We start from the raw sequence: 17,947 nt of genomic DNA, 5'->3' as shown, positions 1-17,947 counted from the left end.
AAAAGATCCTCAAGTCTATACTCTTAACAGAATCTTAAACCAGGAGTCAATTTGAGTAAACTTCCCACATTCAGAAACTTTTCTTTCTATCTCAAAAAAATCAGAAGAATTTACAACTCAATGGGATTCACACATTTAATATTTTTTAGAATGGATAAGTTCAATTAATTTAGATTACATTAATAAAAATAAAAAGTTATTTTTTTCAGGTAATGCAATTAACACAATGAAATGAAATACATGGAGAACATGAACAATGTGACAGAATTTGTTCTACTGGGGCTCACAGAGAATCCAAAGATGCAGAAAATCATATTTGCTGTGTTTTTTGTCATCTACATCATTTCTATGGCAGGAAATGTGCTCATAGTGGTCACCATCACTGCCAGCCCATTATTAGGGTCTCCCATGTACCTTTTTCTGGCCTATCTCTCTTTTATTGATGCCTGCTATTCCTCTGTCAGTACCCCCAAATTGATTGTAGATTCACTCTGTGAAAAGAAGACCATCCTATTCAATGGGTGTATGACCCAAATCTTTGGGGAACATTTCTTTGGAGCTGCTGAGATCATCCTGCTCACTGTGATGGCCTATGACCGCTATGTGGCCATCTGCAAGCCCTTGCGCTATACATCCATCATGAACTGGCGGATGTGTGGCCTGCTAATGAGAGTGGTGTGGGTTGCAGCATTTGTTCACTCGAACATACAGATGCTCTTCATCTTCCAATTACCATTCTGTGGTCCTAATGTCATAGATCACTTTATGTGTGATCTGAATCCTTTGCTCAATCTTGCCTGCACTGATACCCACACTCTAGGGCTCTTTGTTGCTGCCAACAGTGGATTAATCTGTGTGTTAAACTTCCTCTTCTTGTTGGTCTCCTATGTGGTTATCCTGCGCTCCCTAAAGACCTACAGCTCAGAGGCAAGGCGCAAAGCACTGTCCACCTGTGTCTCCCACATCACAGTGGTCATCTTATTCTTTGTGCCATGCATTTTTGTGTACATGAGACCTGCAGCTACGTTACCAATTGATAAGGCAGTTGCTGTATTCTATACTATGATAACCCCCATGTTAAATCCCTTGATCTATACCTTGAGAAATGATCAGATGAAAAATGCCATTAAAAAATTGTGTAGCAGAGAAGCTATTTCAGGTGAGATATAAATTTGCCTGGAGCCTGACATTTGTTCAACTGAGTCATCAGTCAAAAGATCATTTTTGAAATAATAAAATATATTGGTATTAAACCACAACCACTGTAACAACTAATAAAGGTAGGCACTGTTACTATCCCCACTTTGTAAGGGAGAAAACTGACTGATAGGAGAAGGCATCAAAACAGCTATATTGAAGAGCCAGTAGCCAGAACCTAACTGATGTCTTAGACCTTGCTCTTAAATGTTGATACATGGCCAGGTAATGTTGATAGAAAAGTAAGATAATTAAACTAGTCATTACTTATTGTGCCACAGACTATGGTAAGCATACTGTATATATTAGTTCATTGTCTATAACTAAAGTATAATAATTTTTTATTAATAATTCTGCTCATTTTTATACATCATAGCTGATAGTAATATGTTTCTTGTACTATTATTTTGTGTAACTACTGTAGGGCTATAAAAGCAATGGGCCATTTAGCTTCTGAGGGGTAATTAACAAAGATTACTCCATGGTTCCAAATTTCCTTGTATGCTTCAGAGTCATTTTGTTTTGTTCATATCACCATTATTAAGCTGCCAAACCACTGGAAAGAGTGATGACTCAAATAAAAGAATATTAAAATTTCAGATAGCAATGTCTATTTATTGAGTAAACAGTCATTCTCTGTAAAGTGCTTGCCTGCTGACTAACAATAGTATCTACAAGGCAGCACAATGTCTGGTGCACTCCTGATATCGAGTGAAAGAATAAAGGTATAAGGAAAGATGAATAAAGTCATTAAAATATAGAGAAAATGAATAGTACTGGAGACTAGGGAGTATTTCTTTCCACTTTTATCTGTTTCAGACTCTGAGAATTATTATTTGGGAAATCACAACTGGTTTTTATTCTTGCTTACACTGAGGAATGTGAAAGAAATTGAAATTGAGATTGTCATCTAATGAACAAGTAGTTTACTTTGATATCCTCCCTCCTCTCAGGAAGATTTCATCATCTTGTGAATGTGGGCTGTTTATGCTGTATTTCTCTGTTGATCAGTTTACTTTTTGGTAACATTTCATTATGAAAAGTTTGTTTTTTAAAAATATAGACACATCTATGCATAAAGTATTTCAGGATAAATTTATTCCATCCATTCATTCTATCCTTCATTCATTAATCAATAAATATTTTTGAGCCCAAGGAATATATCAGGTACATTGCTTCAGTGATGCATGAAGAGACACCAGGTCAGGCTTTTTCAGAGCTTAAGACCCACAGAGAGATTGCCAGAAAAGAGCAGACAATTACAACACAACATTATAAATAATATGATAGTGGAAGCACAGTATGTTATGAAAGCATGTTTGAGGGACACACAACAAACCTGGGGCATCAGGAAAAGCTCCATAGATGAAAATACATAAAAAATATAGACCCAAAGGATGTAAATGAACCAGCACAGCTAAGAGGCATTAACTGGGATGAGAACATTCCTCGGAGAGGCAATACATAGCAAAGCCCAGGAGCTGAAAAAGAGTATGCAGGAAACCAAATCAATTCAGTATGTCTGTGGCTATTAATTCATCCTTTCATTCAATGATTATTTATTGAATCTCCACTGTGTGCCAGGCAAAGTTCTGAATACTGAGTTGCTAAAAGGCTGAATAGCAAGATATGAAACTGGAGAGATAGGAATAGGAATGATCAAGAAGGGTATCATAAGTGTTTCAAAGCTTAAAGCTAAGCACCATGGGGAAAACATTGAAAGGTCTCTCAAACTAGTAAGTGATGCAGTTATATTTGAGTTTTAGAATGATAACTTTAGCTACAGTATGGGAAATGCATTGAAGGGGACAAGACTGACAGCAGAAGAGCATTTAGGAGGTTACTGTAATGATTTTGGTGTGAAAGGATAGAGGTCTGAACTCGAGTGGTGCTAGTGAGGATGCAGTTATGTTGTGGACACTGCTGCAGTCAGCGCAAATTCCTTTCAGTGCTCCAGTGCATCCAGGCCCCAGCTGCTGTGTGTTTAGGCAGCTAAGAGCTCACAGCCCCACCCTTCTCTTGAGAATCATACCTGAGAAAATTAAGCTGTCTCACCTCAAGTACTACGCCCACCATCCCAGTGTCTACCAGTGATCAATGACTGACTGGCACGGGGTAAAACAGGCCGGTCTCCTTGCCTCAAGGTGGGATCAGTTCTGTAGTATGATGTATATCCCCGAGCTCCTGTGGCTCCAGCCTGAAGCCAAACTCTAGCTGAGACCATATCTTTTTCCCCCTACCATAGTCAGCTTCTCTCAACTCCTTCTCATTATAAATCATTTTCAGAAAAACTTCTGCATTTAGGTACACAAACTACCATGGAGAAATAGAGAAAGAATAAAGAAATATTTAGGAATTATCAACAAAAGAACTTAATATTCTATGAAAAGAATCCATGTTCTGGCTTAAATCGCTGGATGGATGAGGAAACTGAGAAGATGAAGCAAAGAGATGGATCTTCTTTGTTAGTGTAAGAACCTCTCCACCCGCTGTGCAAACAGCATCTCCCCAGTTATCTGAAGGATTAACCCTGCATAGCCTGAGGAAACTGCAACGGCCTCTCCTGAGGCAGGTGCCACAAAAGGCAATGCTGGTTCCTCTCAGGACCAACACCCACCACCTTCTTTTTCTTTAGACCTATAACTGAATTCATATTTCAGCAGGTCTCCTCTTTTTGCTGAGGAAGACTGGCCCTGAACTAACATCTGTGCCCATCTTCCTCTATTTCGTATGTGGGACGCCCGCCACAACATGGCTTGTCAAGCAGTGCCATGTCCGCACCCGGGATCCAAACCAGTGAACCCCGGGCTGTAGAAGCAGAATGTGCAAACTTAACCGCTGAGCCACCAGGCCGGCCCCAACAAAGTTTATTTTAAAAAATTCTATTAACAAGAAAAAGTTTAACTTTTTACTAGCAGGGTTAACAATATTTTATTTTAATTTTGATGCTAATTCATTATATAATATAAATATATCTATTACTAACCCACTTATTGATATCCTCAAGTTTTCTACAGTTTGCTCTTATATGCTATACAAATATCATTAATGAATATACAAGATCATATTTTCTGTGTGAAAACAATTTTTAACTGAGATATTATTATAAAGTTGCAAGCATTAATTTAAAAGATGTTACCGATCATGAAGAATTTTCATTAAAAGACTTTAGCTATATTCCACAGGATAGTCTTTAATACTATATGTCTACATATCTAAAAAGTATTTTTCTCTTATTCTTTTCATTATTTTATTTCTCTTTTTAATGTATCACCTTCTTGGACATTTTCATTTCAATAAACACAGAAGAGGATATGATTTTTTAAAATAGTTTGTCACCAATAACAAAATATTTTTTTTCCTGACCCCCTTCACCCATTTTGCCCACCTCCCAGTCTCCCACCTTCAGCAACCACCAGTCTATTTTCTGTATCCATGAAACTTTTTTGTTTGCTTGTTTTTGATTCCACGTAAGTGAGATCATATGGTACTTGTCTTTTCCTGTCTGACTTACTTCACTTAGTATAATGCGCCTAAGGTCCAGCCATGTTGCAAAGGACAAGATTTCACTCTTTATTGCTGAATAGTTTTCCACTGTGTGTGTTTATGTGTGTGTGTGTATAGACATATATTTACACATTTTCTTTATCCATTCGATTGGTTAGGTTGTTTCTATGTCTTGGTTATCATAAGTAATGCTTCAATGAACATGAATGTGCATATATCTTTTCAAATTAGTGTTTTGGTGGTGTTTTATGGATAAATACCCAGAAGTGGAATTGCTGGATGATAAAGCTGTTCTATTTTTAATTTTTGAGGAAACTCCATGCTGTAAAACATTATTTTAAAAAATATAACTATATGCAGTCTACAGGACACCCATTTTAAATTTAAGGGTACATATAGGCTGAATGCGAAAGTATGAAAAAAGACATTCCATGCAAACGGTAACCAATAGAGGGCAGGATGACTACACCAGTATCAGACAAAAAATAGGCAAAAGAGACAAGGATGGTCATTACATATGAAAAAAGGACATTTATATTGGAAATTATAATAAATATTAATATATATGCATCCAGCATCAGTGCATCAAAACATGTAAAGTGAATATTGACAAAATGAAGAGATAAATAAATAGGAATGCAATAAGAGTAGGAGATGTTGATATTTCACTTACAAAAATAGGCAGACATTCTACACAGAAAATTATTAGACCCTAGATAGAAGAGTAGTCCCAAGACCTGACTTCACTTCTGTCTCTGTCCTTCTAAATTAGTCGTCTTAATATAGTTCAAAAAATTTTCTTCTATGTATCTAATTTACCACTACATAGGTAATTTTGAAAAAGATGATAAAGTATTACTCAATTTTTTTTTCAACTTTAATTTCTTTTATTCATTCATTCACTTAGTAGACAATTTACTATTAATTGCATGCCATAAACTGCTGTTTGCTAAATACTTACCATGATAAAGATATGGTGGAGAACAATAGGATCATGGTCTCTGTCCTTAGTGTGTTCTTACAGCTTACAGAACTGGCTAAGAGTTTGAAGAATACAAATGAAACTCTTGGTTTCTAGCCCTTATGCAAAGTCTTCCTAAATTTCTCTAGGCATTGATCATTTCAATCATGATTTGCATACGTCTGAGTTTTGGACACAGTGCTTGTGTGGCCTTGTTATGCAGGACACTTTCTCACACCTTTAAGAAAGTCTTTTCCATTGGGAGAAGTTAGTCATTAGATTCTCATGATTTTTGAACATGGTTTTGCAGACCATTCTGCAATTTTTTTAGTGTTGCTGTAACACTGCAATTTGTAATTGGCTCACTTCTTTAATCTCCCTGTTTTCTTGGGTTACTTCCCCCAGTCTCATGATTTAAGCTGTTATTTACAAGTAAACATCCCCAAATCTAGACTTACAGTCCTGATTTGAAAGTCACACTCTAAAAAATCGAACTTTTTATTGATCATTTTCCCTCGTGTATCCTATTCCTACCTGAATTTCAATCTGTCCTCATGGTCTCACTATTCATCCTTAGGACCTCAACGTGAGATATCGTTAGAAATGTCTTGCAGCATCATCACTTTGTAGGACTCCTTGATTTCAATTTAGGCTAGTAGAAGGAAAATGTTTAGAAAAAGGTCAAAACACACAATAAAATAAAATAGTTATTACTACCAATGCCAGTATTGGAATTGCTACGTATGTAATCTGTAAAAGCTATTTTAACTTCATTGAGTCAGTTGTCTTTCATATGAAATATCATTGTTAACTCCTATCTCATGGAATAGTTATCTGAATTAAAAGATATAACATTGTAAAGAGACAGACTCAAAGCAGAGTGTACAAATGGTATTAAATAAATATTTGGTGTGAAAAAATATGTCAATAAATTGCATTCCTTAATATGTATCTTATTACTAATGTTATCATAAAAAATGGAAATAAATTTGAAAAAATATGAGTGATCAATTCAGTTTGCAAAAAGACTAGGCATACATATTAATCCAAAAACAACTCATGATAAATCTATAGTTCTTTAGTGGAGGAGCATCATCCTCTTCATCTATTTGTATTTTTCATCTTTCTTCCAGGTATCTTTGTTTGTATCTGGTTACTGAATATGAGGAAGATTAACTTTCTATGCAATAAGCTAAATAGAAGAACCAAATTTTGAATTTGTTGCAACATCTAGGAAGTTCTAATTAGCAAAGGAAGGGAAACTTTGGAGAATAATATCCTCTAGGATGCTAAATCTTACATCATTGTGTCAAGTATTCCCCCTGGAATTTGGAGAAAATATTTTTTTCGGTGTTCTGAGATGACTGCTATCAAAAGCCTTGAAAGAGGAAGACTTGACACTAATTCAGAGTCTTCCAACAGGTAAGTGACAGATTATTTCCATTTCTGTACTCACAAAAGCATCTTTACAAAATAATCCTACTTGGTTTTCTGTTTCCATATTTATTGTGATTCAAAGCTCCCATGTTCTCTGACAAAGGAGTGGAAAAAAAATGAACTACCTAAAAGTATTCAGAGGCTCACTGTTAACACAAGAAATAGAATAAAATATAAGCATTGAGGAAAAATGATCTAGTACTTAACAAATATTTTATGAGTACTAGATAAAAGGATCCAGTCCATATTTTCATATTTATTACAGTTTCTTGAGAGAGCAGAGTGTAGAAAAGTTCACAAATAATTTCCTGTGAAGTAGTTGGCAAGATATGTACTCACTAAGATCGAGGTACTAGAAAGTTAGAAGAGATTATGTCTGGTTAGAAATTATAGAAAAAGTTAATGGAGGTAGTGATCTTCACATAGCTTCTGGAGAATGCTAGCTTTTCCATCTCCACGTAATGGCTTTGAACAGAATATTCTACACTACAGTGTAGAAATATTACTTCTTGTATTCTTCCAAAAGGATATAATAAGAATATAATTTGCATTTGGCACACTTCAGAAATTTAATTTGGAAAGTTGAATACTTCTCAAAACATGGCAGTGAGGAGGCTTGAAACTAAGTAATGAAGTTGAGAGATCACACGCTATATATGGGGGAGGAGAGTTCCTGAAAATTTGGGGGTAAAAGTCTTCCCTTTTTTATCATTAATTCTCCTGCCCCAAATTCTCACACAAGTGATCATATCAATCCTCCTCCCTTCACCAGGTTCCTGCTCTATTTGGAAAGAAAATAAATAAATATTAACTACCAGATATATAGGGCAGCCAGATATGGTAATGGGTGTTAAGTTTTATGGTGACATTTTCATTGCAGGCAGGCTGTTTTCTAGGGCATCTGTGAACCAGGGAAGCAGGAAATATGAGATTCATTTACACAGGATGAGGAACTCAAGGAAAGTGGATTATACACTCTTTTAATTGAGCTTTTGAGGGTTAAAAATCTTGGGACAAGCTGTTATCCTTCTCACAAAGAATGTGAAATTCTGCATATACATAAAGTAGCATAGAATTTCTCCAAAAGAAAGGGAGAATTGTAACTGAATTAGGGAGGGATGGATAGTTTATGAGACAGTCCTTGTGGAAAGCAATGCTTCTCACTGTGACCTCTGCAATAAAACAGATTATTTAAGCATATGAAGATCTATCAATCCTTGCATTCCATCCTCATCTATTCTCCATCTTTGCCTGCCTGTCTTTTGGCTCTTCTCTGCTCCATCAATATCAAGAGATTATCTGTTTATTATAGTTTGACAAATTTAGTCATTCTAAAGTTGGCTTATCTTATCAAAAGAATTGAGGTAAACACAGTAGTTTTTAGAAGGTCTTCTGTATGATTAGTGTAGTTTTATCTCCATATTCTTGTAACCATTTTAGCATTAGATTCATAGAGAACCTGATGAAAGTTGTTAACTCTCCTCTGGAGAAAAAAAACGGACATATGTTCATCCTCCTAAACTTACATAAAATAAGAATTAATATAGGATGATACAAAGAATGTAAGATTATTTTTGCATGCCCTAAGGGCCAAGGATTCATTTTTTAAAAAATGCTTTAAGATCATTCTATCAGAGTCCAATGTCTTATACGGCTATGCAGTGCTATTCAGAATATAACATCTTATATAGTAGGCCATGGAGCTGATTCACTAAGTTATTTAAAATTTATCTCAGGGTTGTTTTCTTTTTCTTTTTTGGTTTTATAGAATGGGATACTATACATGATAGATAGACGATCCCAGTAAATTAATGATGCTACTATATTTTGTAATAAGACTTCCATCCAGGAAAGAAGCTAAAATAAATACACACATTCTTGCATTGTAAGCAATAATATGTAATAATATAGCAAGGGCTATAAAGAAAGACTTCAGAGAGCAGAAGAGTGACTTTCCCTTCTCACAGGCAATCATTGAAGGCCAGCTAGAGGATGTTTCTCAGCAGTTTTGTCCTTAAATTACCAGAAGATTGAAGTAGCTAGAAATGGAAAGGTGTTCCAGAAAGAAAGGAGAAGGCAAGATGAGCTTGGATATGCTGCACTTATTTATTTTTAATCTTTGGCTTCCACTTTAATTCCATTATAGACATTTCACTTGATGCATTTACTAATCTTTATATGCTCAAATTGCCTCATTAACATATCCTGACTATACATAGACTACAACAAATATTTGTTGACTTGGGAAGTATAGTCTCCCTTTTCTAGATGGTGGAGTATTATAGATTACAAAATGCATCCCTTTGTTCAAGATACAAAGAAAATCACTGAAATATACTTGAGGGCACACAACAGGTTTTCCAAAGAAATTTCTAAATATGTAGCTAAACTAGTCTGCATTGTTTGTAACACGAATGGATAGAAATTGGCTTTACAGCTGCAGATATGGGTGGAGAATTTTAAAGTCATCTGAAATTATTGATTAAATATTTGATTAGCACAAAATTATTAACAAGTTAAGTAATCACATATATTTATTATTCTCAATTTATCTTAAATATATTTGTCCAAATGGAAAGGAATAAATAAGCTTGTCCTAGAAAATAGGCGAATAGGATTCAAAACTGTACACCCAAAACGGTGGTCAATATCATGGAACATTGAAGTGACAGAGACTTTCACATCATCTTGCTCTCAATGCCTACCATATTTTCAAGGGCCAATGTTTTACAATACATCACTCTTTTAAATGAAGAAAGGAAACAGTGAACTTATTGTAATAATTAAGATACCAAGACTCAGTTCCCTTATATTTTAAGATTTTACTCAAAATCTCACAGTGCAAAGAGATCTTTTTTTTAAGCTTTGTAAAACCAAACTGAACAATGTCATGAAAGAGTTTCCCTAGAATTGTTTTGGATTTGCAGGAATAAGTGATATTTCTGCTCTGTTGAGGAGAAGAAAATTGACCAAGGGAGAAGAAAAAATGTGTAAGGCAAATTTTATGTCTATTTAGTCTATCATAGTCTGTGCTTTTCCTACTTACAACTTTCAAGACAATGTTTTGAAGATTGAATGGGACTGAGGAGGAGCAGAATAGAATAAATGTCTTCCAGATTATATTTAAATATATGATATTTCAGTTTATATTTTTGTCACTTCCAGCATCAGCTTCACTTGAAAGATCTAGAGAAAAGTTTTGTTTCTGGAAGTGAAACCCATGAGAATAATTTTTTTCAAATGTGAAAAAAAAATCATTGAAAGAAGTGACATTCCCAAGTTAAATAATCAATGTCTTTGCCATAAAAAAAGTAAATTAAATGAAGAAGTCAGTAACTGACTCTATACACTATACCTCTTTTTTTTTAAAACTACATCTCCCACCCTCTTTGCCTTCTTTGCTCTGTTCTGGGAATCATGTCTTGCAGATACTTGAAAAATACAAACACTATTTGGAATACAACTATGATTGCGCCCTACACTAACCACTTAGTAAAACAACCTGCAAACAATCATCCCAGATCTGAGATGCTTAAGCAGAAAACAGATACTATAGAGTAATAACCACCCTCCTTTCTTTAGAAATGTAACTTCAGGGACTCTGTGCTAAAGGGAAATTTTCAGAAATTGTAAAAAGAAATATAGAAATGGGGAAATGTGATATATTGTCAAATATGAAAGAATATTCATTTTTGTTCATTGATATTTGTTGATTAAAAAACGTCAGAAACATTCTTGAAGGTATAGCAGATTACTAAAAGCTGTAAGTGTTTCCAGTTCCTTTTTTCAAGCTATAATGTCTGAGAGTAAGTGTTCGGGAAGAGTTGGAACATATTAAATTTATACATATATGTATATATATATAATATACATTTTGGATTATATATGTGTAATAAATGCATCATACATAAATATATGTATAAATAAGACATTGTTTATGGGTTTAAGAGTGGTGTATGACTCAATATTTCTATCACAAACCTCCAAGGGCACTCAAATATTTCCTAAATGCCAAGTGACACACCATGCAAAACATGGGCCCTGAGGTTTTTTAATAACACAAAAAAGAAGGAAATAACAAAACACAGCTCTCCCTCTCAATTATACATTAAATAAATTGGCAAAGTTAATCAAAATCATATCAAAGCTAACAAAGACTTTTCTTTCAAAAGTCCTGTAGGAAAAAATCACATCATAAGCTTATTTGAAACTCCTTATAACAGTTCTGAAAGTGTTTGTTAAAAATTAAGGAACAAAGTATTAGCATGAATTATTAAAAAAATCACAGATAGGATGTCCTCCAAGAGGAATATTTATTTTTCCTTCAAATGTTCCATAACATTGCCTAACACATCATAAATTAATCCCTCATTTTTTGCAGATGAACCATTTTACACTCATCCTTTCTCTTCATTCATGAAATCATGCGGCTGAATAATAATGTGACTGAGTTCATTCTGCTTGGGTTGACCCAGGATCCAGTTAGGAAGAAAATAGTGTTCATCATTTTCTTGATTTTCTATTTGGGGACCTTGTTGGGTAACTTGCTGATTATTGCCACCATCAAGACCAGCCAGGTACTTAGGAGTCCAATGTATTTCTTCCTTTTCCACTTATCCTTATCTGATACCTGCTTCTCTACTTCCACAGCTCCTAGAATGATTGTGGATGCCCTTTTGAAGAAGACCACTATCTCTTTCAGTGAATGCATGATCCAAGTCTTTACATTCCATTTCTTTGGCTGTCTGGAGATCTTTATCCTAATTATTATGGCCGTTGACCGCTATGTGGCCATCTGTAAGCCCCTGCACTACATGACCATCATGAATCATCGAGTTTGTGGTGCATTGGTGGCTGTGGCCTGGGTGGGGTCCTGTGTGCATTCTTCAGCTCAGATTTTTCTGGCCTTGAATTTACCTTTTTGTGGTCCCAATGTGATTGATCACTATTTCTGTGACTTGCAGCCTTTGTTGAAACTTGCCTGTACAGACACCTATGTGGTCAATCTGCTCTTGGTGTCCAACAGCGGGGCCATCTGTACGGTGAGTTTTGTCATGCTGATGTTCTCCTATGTTATCATCTTGCATTCTCTGAGAAACCACAGTGCTGAAGGGAGGAGAAAAGCCCTCTCCACCTGCGTTTCCCACATCACCGTGGTCATCTTGTTCTTTGGTCCTTGCATATTTATATACACACGCCCTGCAACAACGCTCCCCATGGACAAGTTGATAGCTGTGTTTTATTCAATTGGAACACCTTTGTTCAACCCTCTGATTTATACACTGAGGAATGCTGAAGTGAAAAACGCTGTGTGGAAGTTATGGAGCAGAAGTTGATCTCAGATGACAAAAGACGGTTAGAAGTTTCTCAGTTTTCTTCATAGTCTGAATTGACCTAGAAGAAGTCCCTAGAGAATATTATCTTCTTGTTGTGGAGTTAATATAATACCGTCTCAGGCTATGAGAGCTAGTTCCTTCAAGACTGTAAGTAATGTGAACACATATACTAGTTAGTATTGAGTCAATTTTATGTAGAGGAAAATATACCGTGAAGTATAAACAAGTTGTACAGCCCATTACCTTAGATGTTGCTCACCGCTGTGCTTCTGCCTCTCTCGCTTGCTTAGCCTCACTGTGGATTTCATCTAGTGTGTTCCCTGCCTTTCTTATGCTGCCTCTGGTGTTTCTGCTTCCAGATACTCTCACCTTTTATGCATATTACACAGCCTTGTAACTTTTAAGTCTTCCAAACCTTTTCATTTATTAAACAATTGTCTCATCACATTTGATCATGGACTTTCAACTTAGTTGTTCTTTCTGACTAGTACCAGATTCAAATAACTGTAGAAGCTCCATGTGGTAAAGGACGATATATATAATCTACTAATCTCCTTTTAAAATATTGGGCATTTACTCCAAATTCTTACCATGTGTTTACCTAGATCCTTCTAGGAAAATGACGGAACATAGAGAGGAAATTCATCCTTCTGAGACAGATCTTTGATCTTAGTAAGGTTTTGACTGTTAGGTTTATACTCAGAATACTATCATTAATAAAATCTACTTTGATGCTTCTAACTTAATTATTTCTAATTTGGGGGATGGTATTAAGGTTTCTCTTGAATCATACCAATTATGGTAATTTTTTAATAGTATCAGGTTATGATTGTAGCATAGATGGTCCAAATTAAGGATAATATATTTATATGGGCTGGAAGAAGACAGTGTAACCAGTTGGTGTTAGTGTATTTCAGAATATTAGTAGATTAGAACAATGAATGAAATAGCTCAGAGGAGGATATTTAGACCTTGAGACAGAAACATTTGTATCACAGATATGAACTGTGAATTTATCTTTTGGGGGAAAAAAAACCCTGTGGAAACAGAAAAAAAATAATAATGGTTGCCAGGGTTTCAGAGGGAGAAGTAATGGGATGAATAGGTGGAACACAGGGGAATATTTGAGAAGGGGAACTACTGTATTTTATTCCCTAATGGTTGATACATGATGTATTGTATATGTCAAAACACATAAAACTATACAACACAAAGAGGAAACTCTAATAAAAATTATAGACTTTAGTAAAAATGTATCAATATTTGTTTACCAGTTGTAACAAATGTCCTGCACAAATGCAAGATATCAGAAACTGGGAAACTGTGAGGCAGGCAGAGTGAGTACATGGGAACTCTGCATTTTTTGCATAACTTACTCTAAATCAAAACCGAACTAAAAAATAAAATCTATTTAAAAAGTTATACTTGCAACAGAAAGTTCAAGTATTCACTACCATGTTTAAAATATTTTATTTGAATATATATACAATTCATTATATAATTACATACTTTATTAAGCCACATATTGATACTCTCAAATCCTTTACAGTTTATCCTAGTATGCTATACAAATATCATTAATGAGTACACAATATTATATTTTCTGTGGGACATATTATTTTTTTTAACTTGAGGAGTATTATTTTAAATTTGCATGCATTAGTTTGAATGCTGTTGCAGATCAGGAATAATTTGCATTACAAGGCTTTAGCTATCTGTATTACACAGGATAGTCATTAATACTTTATAGTTACATGTCTAAAAGGAGTTTTTCTCTATTTTATTTATTTTTTATCTTTTTCAACATACTAAATTCATGGACATGTTACAGTTAATAAACACAGAATATGACATAATTTTTTAAATAGTTTAAATCTCCAATAATAACAAAAAGAGTTTGAGTTTTTACTACAAATTTATCCTATCTAGATTTATCTTATATTCTGAAAGGAAGTAAATGTAAAACTTATGCTTTCAAAGCCTCAGGCAGGATTTTGCATTCTAAAAGTGTCTGAGAAAGCTTAGAGTCTAAAACTAAATTTTTAATTTACTAGAAAAATATTTTATACAAAATGAAAGCAAAAACATGTATATTCTACCACCTTCTTATTGCTATGCAATATTCTAGAAGTTAAAAATATGATAGTGAAGAAAAAACAATATTCATGGTATCATGGAGTTTACAGTGTGATGTACTGAAGATGGATAATAAAAAAAGATGAATATTTAATATACTAGGGATTTAAATAATGCCTTGAGTTAACATAAAGCAAGGTAATTGAAGAGTGTGATGGTGGCAAAGTTAGGGGTAAAGATGCATACATTTTAGGATAGGATGGTCAAGGAAGGTCCAAATGATTAGTTGACTTTTTCAAATAAGACCAAAATTAGTGCTTCTCAACCAGGGGACATTTTGCCCCACAGAGTACAGTTGTCAAAGTCTAGACTTGTTACTGTTTGCCAAAACGATAGGAGTGGGGGATGGGCACTGCCACTATCGTCTGGCGCGTAGAGTTCAATGATCCTGTTGAACAACCAACACCACACAGGAAAAATCCTTATAACAATGAACTATCATACTGAAAATGTCAATTGTGCCAAATATGGGAGCCTCTGACCAATATGAACAATTCTTAAATCTATCAGCAGGGAGAGAGTTCTGGGTAGATGAAACAGGAAACATAAGTAGGATATGCTTATTATAGACAAAGAAAATCAAATATCCCAGTCTGTCTAGAGAAAGGGAATAAGAAAGACAATACTTGAGGATGACACCAAAAATATCGTGGGGAAGTTCATTTTATAGGACTACAGGATTTTATCTGGAGTGAAACAGGAAAACAGTATTTGTGGCATGATATGAGTTATGTTTTCATAGGATAATTTTGAATGACTTATTGAGCATTGTAAGTGAAAACTTGGATATTAGGAAGAAAGTGCAATAATCTAGAAAAGAGATTATGATAGTTTAGACCAAGTGAGTAGCAATATATGGTGAGAAGAAGTCTGCTTATGGATACGGTTTTCATTGTTGATGAGAATGTAACATGGTACATCCACTTTGGGTAATGTTCTACATGGTTATCATAAATTAAACATACACTTATCACATGCCCCAACAATTCCATTCTTAGCTATTTATCCAGGAGAAATAATATGTTCTCAAATGCCTTGTACTATAATGTTCACAGCAGCTTGGTACATGGTAGTCAAGAACTTTAAATAACCCAAGTGTGCATTAATAAAAAGAAGCATAAATTGCAGTATATACATACAATTGAATCTTCCTTAACAATAAAAAGGAATTAACTACTGATACACACAACACCATTGATGAATTGCAAACATTTTTCTGAGTTAAAGTCTTATTTAAAAGAGAATTTTTTTATGGTTTCATTTATATTAAGGTCTAAAACAGGCAAAGTAATCTTTGATGGAAAAGTAAAATAAAACAACAATTGCCTATATGGGGTGAGGGAGCGGGTATTGTCTAGAAGACAGCATGAGGGAAATTTCTGGGGTAAAGAAAAATTTCTAGATCTTGATAAGTACCAGGTTATACAGGTGTATTCATTTGTAAATGTTAAATGTTTGAAAAATTTTATAATAATACGTTGGGGAAATAAATTTTCTTGAGTATCCAATAGTACTAGCCATTTTATTTTGTTAGTTTTGTTTTGTTTTATTTCTGTGAAAAAAAGGTGGCTTTTATTGTGTTTGCTTCCAATAATTTTTATTGCATTTTCATGCAGTACTATCCTTTGATGGGAGCAATTATCTATTCTGTTTATTTTTCACTTTTCTATCACAATACACCATTACCCCCAGTTATTATATACCCTTCATAGGGCATTGTTTTTAATAGACGTATAGTGTTTCCTCTTACCAAGCACAACAGTATTTTAGCCATTCTTTTACTGCTTGAATTTTATGTTGAGTTGTATTTTTTATTTTACTGAACAACTTTGTGAGAAGAGATTTTTTCCACATTTATAATCATTTAGATGATAGCATCTCATTCAGTTAATTATATTCAACAGAACCTGAGGTTCACTAGATATTAACAATGATTCTTTTCATACTTATCCATATTAGACCCAATAACTCTCTGATATCTTATTTTAAATGACCAAAGTATACCTCGCCCTTTGGCCTCGACTGGAACTTGGAAGACAAAGATAGTAAAGGTGACCTCCACAAACATGAAACAATGAGAAGAAGAAGTCAAGTTCCCAGATAAACAGTCAGCCCTGCCCGTATTATAGACTGTGACACTAAGCAGACTTGTTCCCTAGGTGCCAGGAAAGATACGTGGAAAGGTAGAAAGAGACCAAATCCTGAGTTCCAAGGGAGAAAGAAGAGAAAAAGAATTAACTTAAAGAGAAAGTTTTGCCCAAGAGAGCAAATGTGGATTTAAGAGATGAAGCCTCAATAAGCCATTATCAGATGTTTGCAAATGAACCAGGGGCAGACAGAATATCAGCAATGATGCTGACATGATTTGGTCACTCTGTAAGGAGTGTCTTTTCAATATTTCTCCATTTTCTTAAGTTCTATTAATCCTTCAAGTTTCAATTCTGGTACTATTTCCTACAGGAACGAGTTCATTCTAAGTTACTAGCCAGTCATTACACTCAGCACAGCAAATAAAATCATATCCAAACAGGATGTCTCCATCACTGAAATGAAGTTATTTAAAGCCTAATATATCATTAATATCAATAATTACATTAAAAGTAATAATCAATAATCACATTAAATGTGATTTTAAATATAAATTTAACTTTAAATATCTAAATAATGATAGATATTGTCAGAATGGTTTAAAAACATGACAAAACTTTCTGCTCTCTACAAGAAACTTTCTTGACATATAACCATATTGTTGTTATAAAGTTGGTATAAAGTAGAAGGATGGCAAATATATACTATAGAAGTATTAATAAAAGAAAATTAAGAGTGGCTTTATTAATATCAGGTAAGGCAGACTCCAGAACAAAGAAAACTACCAGAAACAGAGAGGAACACTATACTGATAAAAGAGTCAATCTACCCAGAAAACATAGCAATCCTCAATGCGTGTGCACCAAACAATTTACTGCAAAATATGAAAAAGTAACAAGTAAGGGAATTGAAAGCAGAAATAGACAAATCAAAACTCCTCTCTTAAAAATTAATAGATGTATACAGAAAATCAGCAAGGATAAAGAAGGATATCACAATCTACTATTGACACTTTAGAACACTCCATCTAACAGCAACAATATATATTTCTTTTTCAAGTGCCTACCATACATATACCAGGAAAGACCATATGGTAGGCCATAAAACTTGTTGATGAAGTTGAAAGAATTAAAATAATACAGAGCATGCTCTCCAATCACAATGGTGTAAAACAATATAAAAAAATCACTGAAATCAAGAATGAGTTCTTTGAAAAGACAAGTAAATCAACAAAACTTTAGGGAGATGAACAAATTTAAAAAGAGATAAGAATCAAATGGATAAA

General features: G+C 34.3%; 2 protein-coding genes across 2 annotated transcripts; both read left to right on the top strand.

Annotated features, from left to right (window-relative positions):
• Window positions 1-240: 240 nt before the first annotated feature.
• LOC106829623 (olfactory receptor 4C46-like) lies at window positions 241-1,170 on the top strand. Its single transcript, XM_014838830.2, has one exon. The coding sequence runs from the start codon at window positions 241-243 to the stop codon at window positions 1,168-1,170; it is 930 nt and encodes a 309-aa protein (XP_014694316.2).
• Window positions 1,171-11,526: 10,356 nt separating this feature from the next.
• On the top strand, window positions 11,527-12,438 carry LOC139040724 (olfactory receptor 4C16-like). Its single transcript, XM_070487487.1, has one exon. The coding sequence runs from the start codon at window positions 11,527-11,529 to the stop codon at window positions 12,436-12,438; it is 912 nt and encodes a 303-aa protein (XP_070343588.1).
• The last annotated feature ends 5,509 nt before the right edge of the window (window positions 12,439-17,947 follow it).

The sequence above is a fragment of the Equus asinus genome, chromosome 17, assembly GCF_041296235.1.
Source record: "Equus asinus isolate D_3611 breed Donkey chromosome 17, EquAss-T2T_v2, whole genome shotgun sequence".
In the NCBI taxonomy this organism is placed as follows: domain Eukaryota; kingdom Metazoa; phylum Chordata; class Mammalia; order Perissodactyla; family Equidae; genus Equus; species Equus asinus.
Note: the sequence above shows the minus strand (reverse complement) of the source record. Positions and strands in the feature narration are given on the sequence as shown.